Source organism: Populus nigra, chromosome 17, assembly GCF_951802175.1.
Source record: "Populus nigra chromosome 17, ddPopNigr1.1, whole genome shotgun sequence".
NCBI lineage: Eukaryota > Viridiplantae > Streptophyta > Magnoliopsida > Malpighiales > Salicaceae > Populus > Populus nigra.
The window spans coordinates 2,350,944-2,370,951 of NC_084868.1; the positions used below are offsets into that span (position 1 = coordinate 2,350,944).

Sequence of the window (20,008 nt, forward strand, 5' to 3'; positions counted from 1 at the left end):
TTCCATTTTGCCCTTGGAAAAAGCACTTCTATTTGTGCCTTACAAAAATAGTTGTAAAATGGTTATTTTACGATGTATAAATGTCAATATATGATTGTTTGGACTTATAAATACTACATTGCCCTTGAAAAAAAATGCCTGATGCTTCGGGGTGTAATGAGATTTTTCAATTTTTACATAGTATAATTACTCAATTAACCTTAGACTTAAATTTTTTAAACTTTTGCTTTAGGGTTTTTTTTTGGTATTTTTGTATCTGTATTTCTGTTGTTATCATATATGTTCTTGGATGTGTTTTTTTTTAGTTTTTCAGACTTTTTTTTTCATATAGGGTTTTAAAAAAGTTATTTTGGTCTTTTAATAGATAAAAAAACATAACATGTAAACAGATACAAATCATATATAAACACGCAAAGTGTCTCATCATATTTTTCCGGCACCTCACAATTGTCAAAAAATGCCAACCAAGGTATTTTTCAATTTCTCATTGCAAAGCTAACCATGCTACATGGTGTGTGTGAGTGTATTCATACTGGTGGTCCTGTTTTGATTTTCTCTTTTGTTCTTCTCTTTTAATATCTTAAGTGAAAGGAATAAAAATCTCTCTTTTTATTTAGACAATATTTTTTTCATTAAAGAAAAAGTAAATGATTGTGACTAAACAATTTTGTGTTCAAATTACACCTCCCATCTCAAAAAACGAATTTTGTGCATATATATATATATATATATATATATATATATTTTCATTTGGGTTTAGGAAGGGTTATTTTGGTAATAAAAGCAAAAATTGTAAACATATGCAGGTCATATAGGCGCGCGAGGCGCTCGTCATGTCATATTCGTTCGGCACCTCACAGTTGCCAAAAATTAAATATTGTCCAATGTGTTTTTTTATTCCTCATTGCAAAGCCTAACCATGTTACATCGCATGTGTGAGTCTATTCATGCTATTGTGGTCCTGATTTGGGTTTTTTTTTAATTATTATTTTCTTTTTCGTTGTAAAATTAAAATGAGTTGAGGAATCTAGTAACGTTTTAATTTTAATATAACTTATGATATTAAACGAACAAAAAATTCCATTTTCTTAATAAAAAAAAGTAGGGATGAGAAAAAAACTGGAAAACCGATTAAACCGAGAAAACAAGAAAAAAATAATCAAAAAAACTGAACCGCGAAAAAAACCCGATTAAACGGATTAGAATTTTGAAAAAAACCATTCGGTTTGGTTTCGGTTTTATAAGCCTGAAACAGAAAAAACCGAACCGAACCCAAACCAAAAAAACCCGAGTCAAACAAAAAAAAACCAATCAAACCGAGTCAAACAAAAAAAACCGGGCCAAACCGAAAAAAATGAGTCAAACCGATTTGAACCTTTTTTTTTCTAAAAATACCTAACCGAATAGAACCGAAACCGGTCAGTTTGAACCGGTTTTGGTTTTTTTTAAAAAAATAATTTCGGTTTGGTTATTTTTTTTTTAATAAAAATTGAACCGAACCGAACCGAACTGAAAATGATCACTCCTAAAATAAAATAATTAGATTAAATATTCATTATTTGGTAATATCCTAACATTATAGATAAGACTAATACTTATTTTTTTTTAAAAAAAATATCTTAAATGAAAAGAATAAAAATCCTCTCTTTATTTGGTCAATATTTTTTTCGTTAAGGAGAAAAAATATAGATTGATTTTGTTTTTCGTTGAAAATGATTGTGACTAAACAAACAATTTTGTGTTCAAATTACACCTCCCATTTCAAAAAACGAATTCTGTAAATGTTGAATATTGTTCATCAATTAAATTAATTAAACAATAATCATGTTCTTTTTTTCCCCATAATATCCTTTCGCTAATATTCCAAGCATTTTATTCAACAATTTTCTTAATAGTAAGTAAAGGGGTTTAATTTGGTTATAAAATGAGTTTATATTATTAATTATAACTTATCCAATTTTTTTTTAATTAAATTCCTTAATCAACATCCATGACAATATATCGAATGTTACAAAAGAAGAAGAACAAGAAGAATATGTACCAATGGGTTCCTTTGACTCATTGGTACTTTATCAAGAGATCATGGGTTAAGTTCTTCCCAAAAACAGAAAATTGCATTCATTTACATCTTAAGTTAAGAGGTGTTAAAGTAAACCCTTATATATATATTTATTGTTACTATTGTCAAATTAATTAATTCTTTTTCACAATGGATATTAATTAAGTGTAATTTTTTTTTATTATTAATAACTAATCATCATTATATATTAATATGTAGAACTATCTTAGCTTAATAATTTAACCTATTAAATAAGGTCTTAAGATATGATTAATATTATTCTCTAACACATCCTTTCAAGTGAAAGTTCTCTTTTTAAACTTAAAACTTACACAGACTCACACTATTTTATGTTTAATTTTTATCAAATAAATATGAATAGTAAGATTCGAACTCGTAACCGCTTGGTTATTAAGGTTTTGATATCATATCAAAAGAATCATCTCAATCTAATAGTTTAAATAATTATATAAGATTTTAATATATAATTTATATTATTTTTTTAATATAATATCTATCAGCTTACCAAATAGAAAACAAGTAATAGGATTTGTCGAAAAACCTAAAGTTATATAGTTTGAACCATATTTATTTGTGTTGGCAAAGAATCCCTTATAATTCTGGGTGTTATATGGAACCATGGAAACAACAAACGAGGCTTCTTCTTCTTCTTCTCCTTCTCCTTAATTTTTGTTGGCTGCCATCGAGAGGTTGTCGATAGTTTGATGTTGTTAATTAAATGCATCATGACAAGACCACTTTTACTAACTAAACAAACTAAACACTCAGAGGATCATCAACTATATATCCAAACCAAAACCAAATAAAGAAATGAGTTAGGACACGCAAGTTGCCATCCTAGGCGCTAGTCCCATGAATAAGAAGCTTTAATGTCTCTGTTCGTTTAGCCTGTCCCTTACATAAAATACCAAAAAAGCTATTAATGCTGCCCCCCAAAGAGATGAGTCGGGCGCTTGACTAGTTTCCTAGAGACAAGGATCTGAAACTAATCGGTGCATGCCTGCTAACATGGCCTTGCTATATATCACTTAGAGCTGCCTTTTTTCCCATTTTTGGATAAAATTAACACATCTCTATCTTCTTTTAGAATGAGAACACAATACATGAAAGTTTTGGGAGAATCTGAATCCGCACGAGTCCTTATTCTTCGTGGATTGGCTTGCCCAGCAATACAACAACTTAAGCCATATAGCAATGGCGACAAGGTCAGTCTATGGTAAATACCGGTAGCTAACTAGTGCTATCAAGGCTACTTTGCTGATGCTAGATGACAAGATGCCAGGAAGATCAGCTGCCACTAACATTATATAGCCCTCACAAGACACGTGGATAGAAAACCTCTTTGAATTGTCTATAATATTTAGTCAAAATTAACTTTTCCATGCATAGCACAAAACCCCCTTATTGGTGATTAATCTATATGTATACATTATACCTTCTTTAGACCATGGCATTAACACATAATTAAGCCTGCCTTGCAATGAAGAAATTCTTGAGCTCAAACCCAATTTGTCTATACAATTATTAATATGGCAATGAGCAAATCAAGATCATCACGGCGCCGAAATTAGTCCACTCCAATTCTCTATAAATACCTCAAAGAAATCCCACTTCTCTCTTCACACACTACAACCACACAACATCTTCTATCTCACAATTTGTCTCTCATATCCCCATAATATACACGTTCTTTTTATTGATATACATCAATCAAATTAATTAGCGTCACCTTCACCCACTACCAACACCAACACCAACACCAACAGGACTAACACTAGAAATAAAATTCCCATCTTTTTACCTCTCTTATCCTCTCCTTACCAAAAAAAGAAAAAAAGAAAATGATGAACTGCTTGCAGAGTTGGCCAGAACCTGTGGTTCGAGTCCAATCTTTAGCCGCAAGTGGTATCCAGGCAATCCCAGAGCGTTATGTTAAGCCACCTTCTCACAGACCGTTATCAAACAGTGATTTCTCACCACCTCAGGAGGTCAACATTCCTGTTATTGATTTCCAAAACGTTTTCTCTAACGACCAACGCCTCCGCGAAGAGGCCCTCCGTTGTATCTACAGAGCCTGTAGTGAATGGGGCTTCTTTCAAGTAGTGAACCATGGTGTGAGCCACGAACTGATGAAGGGGGTTCGTGAGATTTGGCGCGAGTTCTTTAACCTGCCAGTAGAAGTGAAGCAAGAGTATGCTAACAGTCCTGCTACGTATGAGGGGTATGGTAGCCGGTTGGGCGTGGAGAAAGGAGCAAGTCTTGATTGGAGTGATTATTTCTTCCTTCATTACATGCCTGTTTCTCTCAGAAACCAAAACAAGTGGCCTGCAACCCCAGCTTCTTGCCGGTATGCATGCATCTTCAATTCTCTTAGCAGCCCTATGTTATAGTATTCCTTCGCGTGTTTGACTGTTTCTCCTTTGTCTGTTATACTATATACGAGTACTTTTCTTCCATTTAATTAACACTGAACTTTCTTATTTTCTTCAAATGGCCATTGGAAATTGTCTTTCTTGCTACTTTCCTACTTATTAGTCGTCTACCAAAGTTGGCACGGTAAAATATATCCAATTAGTTGCAGAACTGTAGAAGAAAAGGAGGTTTGGCAGCTGGATCTTTATCATAGAATTGCTTTACAAGTACAGCCAATAGTACCATCCTTTACACGAGGAGATAATATGATGAATATATAATTACCTAGTTGACCGTCCAAGAATATATGTTGGATGGGCGCCTTTATTTTATAGAATTTGGTTATTTGTTTGAGGTAATTTAATTTACCTACAGACTCCAGCTGATAATTCCCTTTTGATTGCTGGTGGGTAAAGGTTTTCTATTGAAAAAAAAGAAGAAAAAAAAAGGTATATGAAAAGGGCAAGGGAGAGATAGAGTTTGATTAATCTCTGATACTGCAATAATTTCATGAAGTCTTGCAGAAATGACTAGTCACGGATGTGATGGTTCTAATTAATTTAACAGCTGCTAATTAAGACGTAAATTAACTATTTTACAACCTTTTTATGCAGGGAATTGGTAGCTGAGTACGGCCGCGAGGTGGTTAAACTTGGTGGAAAGCTGATGAAGGCATTCTCTATGAACCTTGGCCTGGAAGAGGACTTCCTCCTTGATGCTTTTGGCGGAGAGGAAAATGTCGGTGCATGTTTAAGGGTTAATTACTATCCAAAGTGTCCACAGCCAGACCTCACACTAGGCCTCTCGCCGCACTCCGACCCTGGTGGAATGACCATTCTCCTGCCTGATGAAAACGTGGCTGGACTGCAAGTCCGTAGAAAGGACAGTTGGGTCACCGTTAAGCCAGCACCAAACGCCTTTATTATAAACATAGGGGATCAAATCCAGGTAACAATAATTAAGTTAGCTCTTTTCCATTTTGGTTATATATTGCTTAATTAACTTCACTTTATTTTCATATTCATATTGGTACTGATAAAAAAGTATTGATTTGTACAGGTACTGAGCAATGCCATCTACCAGAGCGTGGAGCACAGGGTAATTGTGAATTCTAATAAAGATAGAGTCTCTCTTGCCTTCTTCTATAACCCCAAGAGTGACTTGCTCATTGAACCATCCAAGGAACTCGTCACCGTCGACCGGCCGGCCCTCTACCCACCGATGACATTCGATGAATACAGACTTTACATTAGGACAAAGGGTCCCTGCGGCAAGAAACAAGTTGAATCCCTAAAATCTCCTAGACCATGTAATGAATGTTGAATTGATGACAGTGTCCGACGACGTTGGTCCCAATTAATTCATTCGCAAGTTGCAGGAAACAAGAAGACCAGGGCAATTTGAATCACATGGTGCTGCATTTTACCACTTACTTTTGCTTCCAAGTTGCCTCCGTCTGTTTAGGATAATTAAAATCTCAATCACATATAGTGGAGTTCCTTTTCTATGCTGTACAAGAAGTTGGAATTAAGTTATTGTCTATTTGTCTGTACCAATTCAAGAAACGAAAACCCACCCATTATTTGAGTGATGATGGAGCCCTTCTCTTGTTGGCATGTGAAGTCTAAGCTCTTTCGACGGTCACTTCACGGAACAAAAGTGAATCATTCGATAACGTTATCCTCGCCAAAGTGATCTTGAAAAAAAATAAATATTTTAAAAAATAACACAGATACAGATACAAATAGGCTCAAAATCTTTTAAAAATGGAGAGGTTATAATTTTCTCCATTATTATACCACTTATTGTTCACTATTGTACAGCAAACTTTACATCCCTTTTGGCACAAATCACATGTTTTGGACTGCTATCAATGGCTTTCGTTTTGATTAGTATTTACTACATAGTTGACTCGCATTTCACGTGGGGACGATGGATTGAAAAAAATTTAAATGAGAAAAAAAAAAAACATGAAGGGATTGTTAATGTTTTTTCCAGTATCAAGAAAGAAATTAATTGTGAGATGTGTGTTTAATAAAATAAAAATAGTGAATAATATACATCAAAAAGTATTAAAAAGAGATGTTAACTTTAATTAAAGCAAAATAAATTTTTTGACAATGTTTTTAAACTCGAGATGGTCTGATAGATAAATCTTGATTTGACCTCTTGTCTCGTCTGAATTTAAAATTAAATCTAATAAAAGTTATCTTGAAGTAACCTGGTTAACTTGAAAGATATAAACACAACCGGATCAAAATTTAGTTTAACATAAAAAAATTCAAGATGATATTGTTTGAATTTTTTTAAATGTTGAAATGTCAATATCCTTGAATCAATTTGAGTTAACTCGTTAAACCTATGACCAGAATAATTGACCAGTTTGAGTTTAAAAACTTTATTTTCTAGAATTTATTTTTCAATGAGATATATGATAGTAAAAATAGATATGTACAGAAAAGCTATCAAACCAAATTTAAGAAACAAAAAAAATCATGAAAGGTTGTATAAATAAAGCATTGACTAACATTATCAAAATAATTATATAATCTCATTTGAAAATAAATAAAAAATTAAATGGTATTTAATAAAAAAAACCCTAACTTTTAATTTATTTTAATGAATTATAATTAAAAAAAAAACATAAAAGCTAAAAAGATACAAGGCGGTTAGGCATGAGTTATCTAGCATGCTAGTTCTTTTCTTATCTTAAATCGTAGATGACTTAAAAAAAAAGAGAGAGTAAACAATGCGTCTTTTGCTGGTATTATTTTTATCATCCCAAGTGACTAAGAAAATGAACTTCTTCTTTTGATCCAAAAAACTCAATTTCAAGCTTTTTTCACTAGAAAACATAAAATAAACATCTCACACAAACCTCAATAAACTCTTATATAACTCAAACAAACCTTCAAGTGGTTAAAAAAAAAAAATCAACCCAATGAAGAAAAAAATATAATGCTTGGATCTATAATTCTCTTGGCAATATAAGGTGTCAAAATATCTCAATGAAATGCCTCTTATAAAATAAAACTTTTAACACCAAGATTAATTTTTTTTATTATTATTGGATTTTAGGCGATTAACTATTTTTTTGCCCCTCTACCATTTGTGGTGAAATTCTCTATCTTCTTTTAAACTCAACTACTAAAATGTAAAAAAATAAAGTTTTGTGCTAGAATTTAAAATGCTAAAACTAAAAGAACTAAAACAAAAAAAAATAATCTTTGAGGAATAAAATTTTAAAACCTCTCCTCGTACCCTTGATTGCAGTTGAAAATATGTGATGTTATCGAAGCTTGTCTTAATAGTGTAAAAACTTAGACAAATTACTAGACTCAATTCTCAAAATAATACTATGTAAAAAAACGTTCAGTGACTAAAATAAAAAATATCCCAAGAAAAGAAAATATTATTCTAATGTACAATGATTCCTCTCTCATGTGGTTTTTCTTGTAATTTGGCATGGTGCTACTCTTTTCATGTTTCTGAATAGTAAAAGAATTTATTTGAATACTAAGAAATTGAGAAGAAATCAATTTATTTGTGGACAATAAGTTTCCATCGTGATAATTTTAGATAGTGATCCCATAAAAAATGCAACAATTGGTGCGTCAATACTGCTGTAATACCAAGCCATCTGACTTACTTTTCAAATCAAATATGCACCATACAATAAAAAAAAATTAAATAATATTTTGTAGTTGGTACCATCATTGTTTAGTGGAGAAAAGTATAATTGATTTGCTTGATTCAATGTTTTGTAGCTCACATTTGTATAAGATTAATTAATTATTGTGGTCAATAGGTAAATAATTGCTCGGAAGCTGCATTATGTAAGTCGTAACAAATGAATAGGCACACGTTTATTTGAAGTTTGAAGGGAAAATCTTGATTTCCTAACTTTTTGACACTGCTCTTTCAACGAGGAGTGCCATCGGCAGGCAAAGAATTCAGAAATTGTTTATTTTTATGGTTTAAACGCTGTTTTTAAAAATTTTAAATTTTTTGTTTAAATCCGTTTGATTATTAGAAATTAGTTTTTTTTTGTTAGAAAGTAAATTTCAAGAAAGTGAATTATTTTCTGATATTTAATAGTATAATAAAAAGTAAGTTGGAAAATATTTTCCAGTATTTAGTTATGTGATGGAAAATGAGCTGAAAAATAATTTATTAATTTATTAATTTTTTTTAGTTTTTAGTATTTTAGCATTATTTTGATATATTGATATCAAAAATAAATTTTAAAAATAAAAATATATACATTATTTTAATATATTTTTAAATAAAAAACAGTAATTATTTTCTTTACCAATACTGAAATTGCCTCAAGAAGTTCACTCCACCCTAGCTTTAGCATGTATTTGGGTTCTAAGAGATTGTCCTTTTTAAAAATCTATATTCGAAAAATTGTTTAGCATTTAATTGATTGTAGGTGTAATTTGGAAATTATTTTTATTTTTATAATCTTACCTAAACAACCTTTGTTTAAGGTGCAACTTTCAAAGTCTTGATTTAATTATTTTGATGTCGAATTTGTAATTTAGAAAAAGTAGGCATGACCGTACATCTATCAATTCATCAAAAGAAGACAATCATGGAGCCATCACTCCCGTTTCTTTTTTTTCTTTTTTTTTTTAATCTTTTCTTCTTACAGGTTAGATCTTTGTCAATATTATTTTTTGAATTGACTATACACATTGTTGACTAGCTCCCTAACCTAATCTATAATTATAGAGCTTGAGATTCAATAGCAATCATAATTGCACGAGAGGAGATGTTTCATGTTAAGCGTGTTTTGGTATTATATAGTATTTTTTAAAGTTATAATTTTAAAAGAATAAGTTAAGAAAACATTTTTACTTGTGGTTTTAAGAAAATAAATTTTTAAAAATATATATTTTGTTAAAATTTTTATTTTATGGATTTTTACATTAAAATAAATAAAAAATAAATCTTTATAAATAAAAAACGGGTTATTTTAGTTTTACAAAACCAAAATTTAAAACACAGATTTGGTGTAAAAAAACATAAATTATTTAATTAACCAAATGATTTTTTCAATGACCGAAAAAGAAATAATTATCATAATACCCAAGTTTCTCTAAACAGTCCATTTTTTATTCCAACTTATATATATATATATATATATATATATATATATATATATATATATAAACTCAACTACGGGTTATAAATTCATTATAGCCCAAATTGTCTATTTAGCAGCCTAGGTATTAAAGCCCAGTTCGGTGCATTTAATTTCCCATCTTTTTTCTTGACAACAATATATGAATGGGATAACTGGATTATATTCTTACTCTCTTCATATGTTTCCACTGTAATGGTCTCTTCTGCCCAATCAACGTGTCAGCCCAGTCCACTGAACCAACCCGTGAGTTGATGACCTAACCTCTAGTTGGGTATTACAAAATCAACCCAACAAGACAACTCGAAATTTAATTAACTTGATAAAACTTGATAAAATTTAATTAACTTGATAAAACAACATTGTTTTAAGTATTTTTTTAAAATAATCTTGAAATAATATTACTTTGAATTTGAACAAACTTGTTTAATTTATCACTTGGCAGGGTTGAGTTTAATAGGGCCGGGTATAATAATTATGGGCTGACAAGATGATGAACCATGAAACCTTAATAATTTCATCCGCAACAGCCAGTCTTTCGTCTGGTGATAAAATCCAAACAATCCAGGAGAAAATTAGCAGTTCATATTTCACCAACACGAGGTAAATTTTCTTGCAACCTGGATTCGTGCCTATGAAAATAACGTAAGAACACAGAGTGCTAAACAAATGTAATCTCTCAACAAACCAAGACAAAATAAATAATGGAGCAAAGAATGATTGCGTTCCATAATCAACCAGGCATCCACTAAATGCTATGTCCTTATTTGTACACAGTAAACAAAAATAGCCAAGCTAGATCACCCTTCATAATCACACAGGATTAAATCAACTTAATGCTATATATGATGCTATTTCTACACACAGATACCTTCACCAGAAATGTTTTGGTTGCCTTCATGGTCCTCAAAGTCAGATATCCACCCAAATTCTCTGAATAACCGTGAAATTATCTAAATATTTCCAGTGACCAATGGTGCTTTCACTACTTTTATTCCATGCAACCATAATAATATTACATGTTGTGATATTTAACCTAGAAAAAACTAGGCTCTAGAGGTGATGGACAGGTGGCCAAAATGTCCCATGGGAAGTTGACATCATGAAATGGATGTGAAAATTTTGCATCACTTTGAAGAACCATGTTTTGATTGTAAGGATCTGGATTGAGAGGTTCCAGTTGATACCGTGAAGGCAAAACATGGTGGTCGGTCCTTAATCTCTTAAGAGCTTGAAAGTCTTCTTCAGACTGTATTTCAACTTTCTCACCCTCCGAATCAGTTTCAAATTCCTTAGCATTTGATTCTGAATCGCATAGAGATGGCAGTGATACCGGAGAGAAAGACTTGGTGTGTTTTGGATTTCCATTTTGATTTTCCTCCACAATTCTCTCAAGGAATCTCCCTTGGGCTTCAATTTTAAGCTTCAAGCTCTTTTGAACCTTAAAAATTAACCAACCACAAAGGAAATCAACAAACATATGCATGGTGTTTATTTATAAATAAAGCAAAACAAAGTTTCGTGTTTTGTTCATTAGTAGATAAATCTGCATGAAAAATTATGTTGCTACCACAAGTTGATCACTCAGTCGCCTATGGACCTCCATTTGCATCAGTAACGCTTCATTTAGTTGAGCACCTCTGCAAAAATTATGCAACCGAAACTTAGATCCAATTAGTTCATGAACAAGTTGAAGGAGGTGCAACTGATTAATAATTAGCTTACGATGTTGCACTGAAATTCGGTAACATTTCTGAAATATTTCTCCTTTCAAACTTGCCTCCTGTTGGAAGATACCAAGAAATTAACACACACAACAGAAGTGTACAAGTACTACAAATTTATAGGCAATAAAAATAAAATGAAAGCACTCCACACATACTGTTGGTTTCTGGGATAAACTTCGAGATTCTGTATTTCTGAAAACAATAAAGATGGATCAGAAAATATTAGTATAAACTGTTTAACAGGGGCCCTGTGATATGTTAATCACACGTTGTACTACCACTTGGACACAGATTGCAGTTTGTGAAAAATGAAGAAATATATTATATAAAATTAGAGGAAAGAGAAACTCAATAATATATTTATGTTTTGCAGAGAGCTAAATCAACAGAATACTAGGTCAAAGTGTTAATGATCATGAGTGTATTTTAATCAGTATTGAATCTTTAAACTGTCACAAGAAAACACAAGAGTGCAGGTATGCATCTTGTAGCCAAAATCTGAGACGATTGTAAGAATCCAGCATGATGACGACATGAAAGTTAATTCATTGGGTTGTATAGTTCCATGCAGGAGGGCAAGCTACAGGGGAAAATAAATAATTACCTGCAAATGGCTCTTGACATGGTAGATAGTCAATCCAGGGATGCCCATAGCCCTCAAGATACCTTTCGGTGTTGCTCCTGCAAATCATTCCAAGTATGAACATGAGTGATCGTAAGAATAACTAGACAACTTACAAACCTCAATGAACAAGAGTATCATCACTGGAGTTGCAGTGTATTGATGAAAATAAATTAATTAATTCGATCAAGCTTTAATTAGCATGGTTGGCTTCTATTTAGTTTTGATCAATGAAAATCTTTCAAAAGGAAGGTTCGTGGTGTTGAACAGTGGTAGATCAAATATCATTAGTGAATGTAAACGGATTGATCCAAGAACATACTATCAGGACCACCAAGTTTATTAACAGCCTCTTCGAACCGATCATGTAGTTCTTGTGTCCAACGCAATCTCTCTTTGCTACATCCGTCGGAGCGACTTCGACCCATTGTTGGAATCAGATGATTATAGAGTGTCGATGGCAGCTTATGAGTAACAACAATGCATGGACTACGTCTTCTCCCTTGTAAGGAGGGTTATTAAAACAAGAGAGCAAGAAAAAGACTGTGATGTAGACAGGAAGAAGATGATTGGGTCGATGAGAACTAAGATATAATTTGATTAAAGAAGATGCTTAATGATGTCTAGTTGTCGGGGATAAACCAAGCTTGTATGAATAGGAGTTTGGATAACTTCAAACTCAAAAGATTGTTTTAACTTCTGTGTCAATTGTGTTAAGGAAATTCACGGGTATTGGTTCCTTAAAGTCCAAAATTGTACAGCTCATGATAAGCAACTGTTCTGTCTGTCCCTGTTGTTTTTTCTGCGCTGTCCGACCTCAGTTAACCCTCAGTTATCAACTGGGAAAAGGGGCGTTGGGCAGTGAAGGCGAAGTCAAATGGACTTTGTAATCCAGTCTTGCCATGTCAATCTAAAAAGATCATCCAGTGTCTTGGGCTGGCTACTGTTTTCAGGTTCAGATTGGACCAAGTTCAGTACCATATAGGACTTCTAGGATCCTAGCAAGCCTATTACAGAGCAGGGCCATGGAAGAAGCCCTTTCAAGATGTTTCAACTCGTCATGGGACCAATAGCAGAGCATGTCAAGCGACCACACTTCCATAAGCTGGTCTCAGGCTCGCAGCCATACATCATGTATAGGGAGGCCCGAAAGACAGATGAGGGCAGCAATATGATCCGCACCTCCCTGCCACTGAGTTCTTGGCTATAATTAGCATAACTAATTAAAAATAGAAATATGGTTGCCAACCATTGGGATAGCATAATAAGTTTAGATCACCATGCAGACAAGTAGACTCCAGCAAAGCAAGTCATCTCCGGTGTAATGTTATTCGTGCATTTAACACAAAATAAGAGATCAGATTACATAACCTGCTATTTAAGCAAATGGTTCAGTTGGGAAGAAGGCAAACTAAACCGTTGGGGGCATCTGTTATAAACAAGCATTTTTAACTTTCACATTGCATAAGAGGTAATGTTAATACACTACTTTGTCTGCCACTGCAACGACACCGACTATGACCGGCTCCTCTTCATACAAGATGGACACTTGTATTGCTTAATACTGTCAGCCTTAGCGGGTGTTATCTTCACGCATTTTCCATGGTACCACCTCTCGCAGACATCGCAGCCAATCCAGAATTCGTCAGCATTGTAATTTCCACCACAGCTCCCACATAGCGTTTCAGTGTGGTCTTCTTCATCCTCGTAACTATCTTCCATAAGCTTAGGGTTGCTTTTCATTTGTCCATCACTTGATCTCTACAGAGAGGAGGAACCCAGTAAAGTTAAGGACAAGTTAAAAACCGTCAAACAATTGGAAATTAGGCTTGCTTTTTGTTACTGAATCAATGCATCCATGCATCACTAAAGCATCATAACAACAGAATACCAAAATTCATGGCATCCTCAGTCACTACGGTGAAGCATGATAGAGTTCTACGCCAGATTTATATTTTGGTTGCAACGAAAGAAAATTAAGAATGAAAGCTATCAATTAAGTTTGAGATTATTAGAAAATTGAGATGATCCAAATCAAGTTTCGATTAATCACCTTTATGCTGCCTCGAGATTTGCTTCCACTATCTACACTAGGCTTTTCTTTCACAGGCTTCCTTTCTGTTACAACTTCAAAGACAGTAGGCAGATCATTGATCAAGCTGAATAGTCGTTTCCTGTCCATAAAAATGAACTTCAGTTTCTATGGAGAAAAGCCAAACTCAACATAACATCACACTGAAATAATAAAAATAAATAATAAATAAACCTCAAAACATCCCACTAAGCAAATGGCAAATAATCAAGTCTCAGGTCTGCAAGACAAACATTACATGCCAAAATTGATAGTTGAGCTACTAAAGTTTTAATATTATCTGTGGTGGCCTATGCAGTCCTGACCAATTCAAGCGAATCACAATTTTCCAAGCAGAATATATTACAACTGCATGCTGCCATGTATTCAATTGAAAACACATCTGTGACATAACTTTCTGTCGAGATTTTTTTAAGATTTCTGGAATCCTTAGTAACAAGATTTAATAAGGGGCTTAAAAATAAATAAATCAATAAAAATAAATGAATAAACTGTCCTTTGTGAAGCAAATAACTGCGAAGAAATAAGGATATCATCAAGCAGATGCAATATATTCAATATTTTTTTCGATCATGCTACCATGATTCTAAATTCACCAACTGGAAGGCAATTACAAAGATGATTAGGACATTGATTGGTGGCACATGGTGGTGCCATGTCTTTAGACATCCAACAAATCTGATGGACTTTTTCTCAACGTTAACTTTCCAAATTTCATCAACATTTTAATCCCATCAGGATTGGAGAAATGATTATGTAATAAGAATACCAAATGGTCCTCACAATTGTGCAGTAAATTACCTCTCATTCCGATTAAGACGAGCACCGAGATAGAAAGCCACCGAAAGCAACCATGAATCACTGTGCACAGCAACAAGAGAAAGCCAGTCTTTTCTGTTCATCCCATCTCTAGCAAAATTAATTCCAAGGGCAGGTTCAGGGAGCTCTGGTGGAACTTCTTCTGCTGGCAGGGCTACTTCCCATGTCTCACTTGGATGTCCGTACAGACACAAATTCTCCTTGTCTAACCCAAAAACATAAGAGTAAAGTTATATCACTAAGTGCAAACAACGCAAAAACATAAGGCAGATGCCTTGAGAAACCAGAGGAAAACCAGAGTAACTGCAATGCAGATCTTACATTGCTTGTTTCTTCATTAATAAAAACATTAGCTGATCGATTTACAAGTTCTAGCCATTTCAAATTCTCTTCTTCCTGTATTTAATTTCAATGTTCTGCTTACGGAGTGAACAGAACATTGAAATCAAAAAAGCGACGCACTCAATTTCCACTGTGAAAGATCTAAACTTTGATATACTTCTACAATTTTTTTTAAAAAAACACCAGTTATCCTAAAAGATACAACAGCAGAGATCACATGCATAACTTCAAATCACTCCACTTTCCTTTGTTTCCCCTCATGGTTTCTCAAGAAACAAACAAATTCTCCCAATTTCACCCTAAAATAGAACCCAGAAAAAAGAAAAAAAATCCACAATAATTCAAACAAACAGCTCCCCCATTACACGTTACCTGGATCACAGAGTCCATAAAAAGCATCCACATCTGAAAACAACAAAAGAAAACACAAAGAAACCCATGATCATATTTGCATGAAAGATTCAAAATTTTTAACCAAAAAAAAAGAAAGAACTAAGAATTAAATTAAATTTTAATTACCATAAGTTAAAGCACGCACAACAGCAGCTCTTCTAGCACTGAAATCTTTGAAGATCTCCTCTACAGTTCGTGCGCTTGAAGCCATTTCCATAGACAGTTAATTACAAAGATCTAAAATAACGGAAATTTTATTTATTTATTAAACTTTTTAAGAATTGTAGAGATTGCTGTCCAGTGAGATCATGAAAGAGGGACGTGGGACGGGAAGGAAGGACGACTCAAAGACAACACATGTAGCGAGACAGAGTCCTCCCCCCCCCCCCCCCCCCCCCAAAAAAAAAAAAAAAGAAAAAAAAGAAAAAAAAAAAAAAGAGCAAGTGTTAGTGTGACGCTATTAAGGTTATTTTGCTATTGGCAAGCACGGTTTAACTTTTACGGTTTCCCACGTGCGGCGTTTGGTCCAAACGGTTTTGCATTAAAATGGGTGGAAATTTGTGAATGGCTTGTGGAGTGTACATGGTGAGTGGAGTGGACAAATGGTTTTCATGTTTTTTTTTTTAATTATTATTATTACATGATTAAATTACAATACCAAATTAGATATCATTTGCTACTGGTCATTGACTTTTGAATGGGTGATGTAATCATAGATCATTTGTTATATGAATAAACCTCCTTGTCATGGCAGAAAGTTTTTTATTTTTTATTTTTAAAAAAAGCATATCTTGACATGTGTTTTCAAATCCATGATATATTGGGATATAATATGATGATTTAAGAGTAATATGAATTTATAATAAGATAAAGATAAAATGAAGATGATTTTAAAATAGAGGATTAACAGTATTAGGGGTGAGAAAAAAACTAAAAAACTAAGAAAACCGGGGAAAAAAATAACTGCAAAAACCAAACCGTGAAAAAACTGATTAAAATTTTAAAAAAACCGAGCGGATCGGTTCGGTTTTGGTTTTATAAGCCTAAAACCAAAAATATCAAACCAAACCAAACCCAAACCGAACCAAAACCAGACAAAAAACCGAGTCAAACAAGAAAAAACCGAGCCAAAACCAAGCCAAACCAGTTTGAACCAGTTTGGTTTTTTTAAAAAAAATTCAGTTTGATTTTTTTTTTATAAAATCTGAATCGAATCGAAAATAATTAACCTAGACAAAATATATTAAAATAGAGAGGGTAAACTAATACAAAATTAACAGTACAAGAATGCAGAGAATTTTTTTTTTTTTTTTGGTTAAAGCATGAGATGATGAGAATATTTTTAAAAAGGATAGTCAGATCATGAATTTCTTAATCAAAATATACTTATGTAAATGTAGTGTAAGACATCGATGATTAGTTTTTATGTTTTTTGTTAACTATTAGTTTTGAGTAAATTATAAATTAGTCCCTTTAGTTTTTCAAAATAATTAAATTGACCTTCTAAATATCTTTTTTCTCATCAATCTTTCCATATTATCTATTTTTTATATTTCTTAAGAAATAAAAGCAAAATAAATTGAAAAAGAACATGGAATGGGTAAAAAGGATCAATTTACAAATAAAATAAAAAGAAGAATGATAGATCTAACAATGGTTACAGATGGTGGTTTGTTTGCTCTTTTGGATCTCCATTCATCTATCAAATTAAGGTGCTATTCATCTCTCATCTTCTATCCCCTCCCCTTTTAGTAAACAGACACTAAATTTAATATGCAAGTTCAGACATGAAAAATAAGAGAGGTGGTTTTTTGTGTTCTTTACATATTATAATTATTTGTGTGTTTGCTGGCCTTTGTAATTATTGAGAGCTTTGAGAAGAAGAATTATTCATCTCTCATCACCATCACCATCATCATAATTTGTGTTGTTATTTATTATCAATCCCCACACACAATAAATAAATAAATACAGAAGAATTTGACCTAACATCTCAGAGCTAAAAAAAAAAGTATCTACATTGGATTATACAAAATCAACCAGAGTGAGAGTTTTGGACTAAGCTACATGATGAGGAAGCTCGAGGACCAGTTTGGACAAATTTGGCAAATTAATAGTCCAATTTTGACTGATGAAGGCTCTGCTGAAAAGAAAAAAAATTAATTTAGGAAGAAAAATTCAAAATTAAATGATTAAAGACTCAAAAGAATATTTTTTTAGGGTTAATTAAATTTATTAAGGGTTTAATTGCATAAAAAAATCAATTTTTAAGTTCGATTTAGATTTTAATCAGAAGAAATTGAAGTATGAGGCTTAAATTTAATTTTTAAAAAGCTAATTTGGTCAAATCAGGGGCTTAATTGCATGAATATTAAGGTTGATGGTCAATTAGGAGCTTTATTGAAAAAAATTCAAAATCAAGGACTGATTTGTAAAGGGCACACTACTTCAAGGACTGAAATCAACAAAATTAGGGGGCAAATTGAAAAAAATGAAAGATCATGATCAATCGAGGATCAATTTATTGCTCCTAACAAAAACCTATAAATATCCACTGAAAATCCAGGAAAAAAGGGGGAAAAGGAGAAAAAAGCTTATTCTTTGAGTTCATTAGTAACCAAGTTTATTGTTTAGCATCTAAGAGCTAAAAAGATCAATCATTATTAGTCCTTGATTGAGTCAATAAAAACAATCCTAGCAAAAGCCTATAAATACCCACTGAAAATTCATAAAAAAAAAAGATGGGAGAAAAAAGCTTATTCTTTGAGTTCATTAGCAACCAAGTTTATTGCTTAGCATCTAAGAGCTAAAAAAATAAGTTAAAGATTAAGCAAAAGATTAGATTTTTGAATAAAGAAAGGAAGTAACTATTCTGAGGTTTGAGAAGGTATAATCTTTTAATAACCTGGTAGGTGATGTCTATGAGGCACACTTCTAGCTTTTTACATGTTTAATGATGTTTTTGAAGTTGTTTTAGTGTTATAATGTTTTTAAGTTTTTATTTTGATTAATGTATAAAAATGTTTTTTTTTCTTATTTAATCTTGCTTTGAGTTGGTTGTTTATGCTGCTCGATGTTTAGAAGATGTTTGGATGATTGTTTTTTATGAAATTAAATAGGTTTGGAATCTGCTAAATATGGCAGTAGGTTTTTTTTTTGTTTGTTAAATGCATATTTTTGGCTCCTGAGTTTTGGTTGAGTCTTATGGAATGTTAAAGTGTTCGTTTTGAACCTCAAATTATTGAATACATTTGCTGTTTTAATTTGACGATTTTGAAAAGTGAAACCTCATGCATGATTTTGATGATGTGATGTTGTTTGTTAGTTATTTTGATTCATATATGCTTAGTATAATATATGGTTAGTTAGGACCAAAAACAGTGAGTTTAGAGGTCAAAAATGCATTTTTTAAGGGTGGGCAGTAGCTGGGCATTTTCTAGGTTTTTGTTTTTTATGTTCTTGAGAAGAATTTCGTCTTTCATGAATATTTTAGACCTTCATTTACGGTAATCTTTATTCTTGCAACTTCATAGGACCTTGTGCATTGATAATCTGCATTTTATTTGAGTAAAAAGCAATAGTTTGGTTATTATAATCATAAGTTTTCTTTTTTCAAACCAAAGCGTATTCTGATAAAATAATGATTATTGGTTGATAATCTAAGGTTTTTTATGATTGATTATTATTCCTTAAATGATTTACAACATGCATATGCCTTTGATTTCGTTGTATTTAGTCAAATTTGAGAGTCATAAGGATGGGTTTGCTTTGAATGTTTTTTGTGTTCTTGAGTTTTCTACATATGATATTTTTTGATCAAAAAATTATGTTTTTATGTTTATTTTTGCATGTTTGATCTGTTTTAAGTTTTGGTTTTGGTTTTGGCTTGGTTTTTGGGTTAAACCAGTGTTTTTGGTTTGGTTTAAGATTTTAGGTCAACCTGATTGGGTTAAGCTCAGTAAGGCCTTGTTTGGTTTTCAACCTTTTTTTATAAAGAAATTTTTTGTTTAAGGGCATGTTTGACAAACACGCCTTTAGGCCTATTTTGGTAGTTTTCTGTTTTTTTAAAAAAGATTTTTACCAAACAAAGTCTTAAAAAATAAAATAAAAATATTTAAAAAATAAATAAATAAAAGGTTTCGTTGCATATGACCAAAAATCCTTAAAAACAATCATTGGAGCATGTCTTAAAATTAAAAAAAAAATCAAAAAATAATTTGCATGTTTAAAAATACAAAAAGTATTACATGGATTTTACAACCAGGTTATAAAATTCCAAAGGATTTTGGCTTATATTTCAAAAAATTTAAAAAATTTATTTTTGGTAAAATCTATTACTCACTTTTAATAAAAGTATAAAATCTTGTATGAG

At 32.2% G+C, this 20,008-nt stretch overlaps 3 protein-coding genes across 3 annotated transcripts; 1 reads left to right on the forward strand and 2 right to left on the reverse strand.

Moving 5' to 3' along the window:
* Positions 1–3,682: 3,682 nt before the first annotated feature.
* Positions 3,683–6,108, forward strand: LOC133676934 (jasmonate-induced oxygenase 2-like). The gene is made up of 3 exons (XM_062098746.1): positions 3,683–4,427; positions 5,107–5,440; positions 5,552–6,108. The coding sequence occupies exons 1-3, from the start codon at positions 3,922–3,924 to the stop codon at positions 5,813–5,815; spliced, it is 1,104 nt and encodes a 367-aa protein (XP_061954730.1). The 5' UTR covers positions 3,683–3,921; the 3' UTR covers positions 5,816–6,108.
* A 4,493-nt stretch (positions 6,109–10,601) lies between these two features.
* LOC133676564 (myb family transcription factor PHL7-like) lies at positions 10,602–13,159 on the reverse strand. Its single transcript, XM_062098252.1, has 5 exons — positions 12,313–13,159; positions 11,973–12,049; positions 11,524–11,560; positions 11,367–11,424; positions 10,602–11,281 (listed from the first exon to the last, which is right to left on the reverse strand). The coding sequence occupies exons 1-5, from the start codon at positions 12,416–12,418 to the stop codon at positions 11,200–11,202; spliced, it is 360 nt and encodes a 119-aa protein (XP_061954236.1). The 5' UTR covers positions 12,419–13,159; the 3' UTR covers positions 10,602–11,199.
* Positions 13,160–13,305: 146 nt separating this feature from the next.
* Positions 13,306–16,019, reverse strand: LOC133676563 (PHD finger protein ALFIN-LIKE 1-like). The gene is made up of 5 exons (XM_062098251.1): positions 15,763–16,019; positions 15,616–15,648; positions 14,884–15,106; positions 14,044–14,164; positions 13,306–13,751 (listed from the first exon to the last, which is right to left on the reverse strand). Exons 1-5 carry the CDS (start codon positions 15,851–15,853, stop codon positions 13,506–13,508), a joined length of 714 nt encoding a protein of 237 aa, XP_061954235.1. The 5' UTR covers positions 15,854–16,019; the 3' UTR covers positions 13,306–13,505.
* Between the last annotated feature and the right edge of the window lie 3,989 nt (positions 16,020–20,008).

Bases quoted from the DNA above. Each gene is read 5' to 3' on its own strand.
- LOC133676934 (XM_062098746.1), top strand. From the start codon at position 3,922: ATGATGAACTGCTTGCAGAGTTGGCCAGAACCTGTGGTTCGAGTCCAA. The intron at 4,428-5,106 runs GTATGCATGCAT...CTTTTTATGCAG, and splicing joins GCAACCCCAGCTTCTTGCCG to GGAATTGGTAGCTGAGTACG. The intron at 5,441-5,551 runs GTAACAATAATT...TGATTTGTACAG, and splicing joins ACATAGGGGATCAAATCCAG to GTACTGAGCAATGCCATCTA.
- LOC133676564 (XM_062098252.1), bottom strand. From the start codon at position 12,418: ATGGGTCGAAGTCGCTCCGACGGATGTAGCAAAGAGAGATTGCGTTGG. The intron at 11,561-11,972 runs GTAATTATTTAT...TATTGTTTTCAG, and splicing joins ATGTCAAGAGCCATTTGCAG to AAATACAGAATCTCGAAGTT. The intron at 11,425-11,523 runs GTATGTGTGGAG...ATCTTCCAACAG, and splicing joins GTTTATCCCAGAAACCAACA to GAGGCAAGTTTGAAAGGAGA.
- LOC133676563 (XM_062098251.1), bottom strand. From the start codon at position 15,853: ATGGAAATGGCTTCAAGCGCACGAACTGTAGAGGAGATCTTCAAAGAT. The intron at 14,165-14,883 runs GTAATTTACTGC...TTTTATGGACAG, and splicing joins CGTCTTAATCGGAATGAGAG to GAAACGACTATTCAGCTTGA. The intron at 13,752-14,043 runs GTGATTAATCGA...TCCTCTCTGTAG, and splicing joins AATCTCGAGGCAGCATAAAG to AGATCAAGTGATGGACAAAT.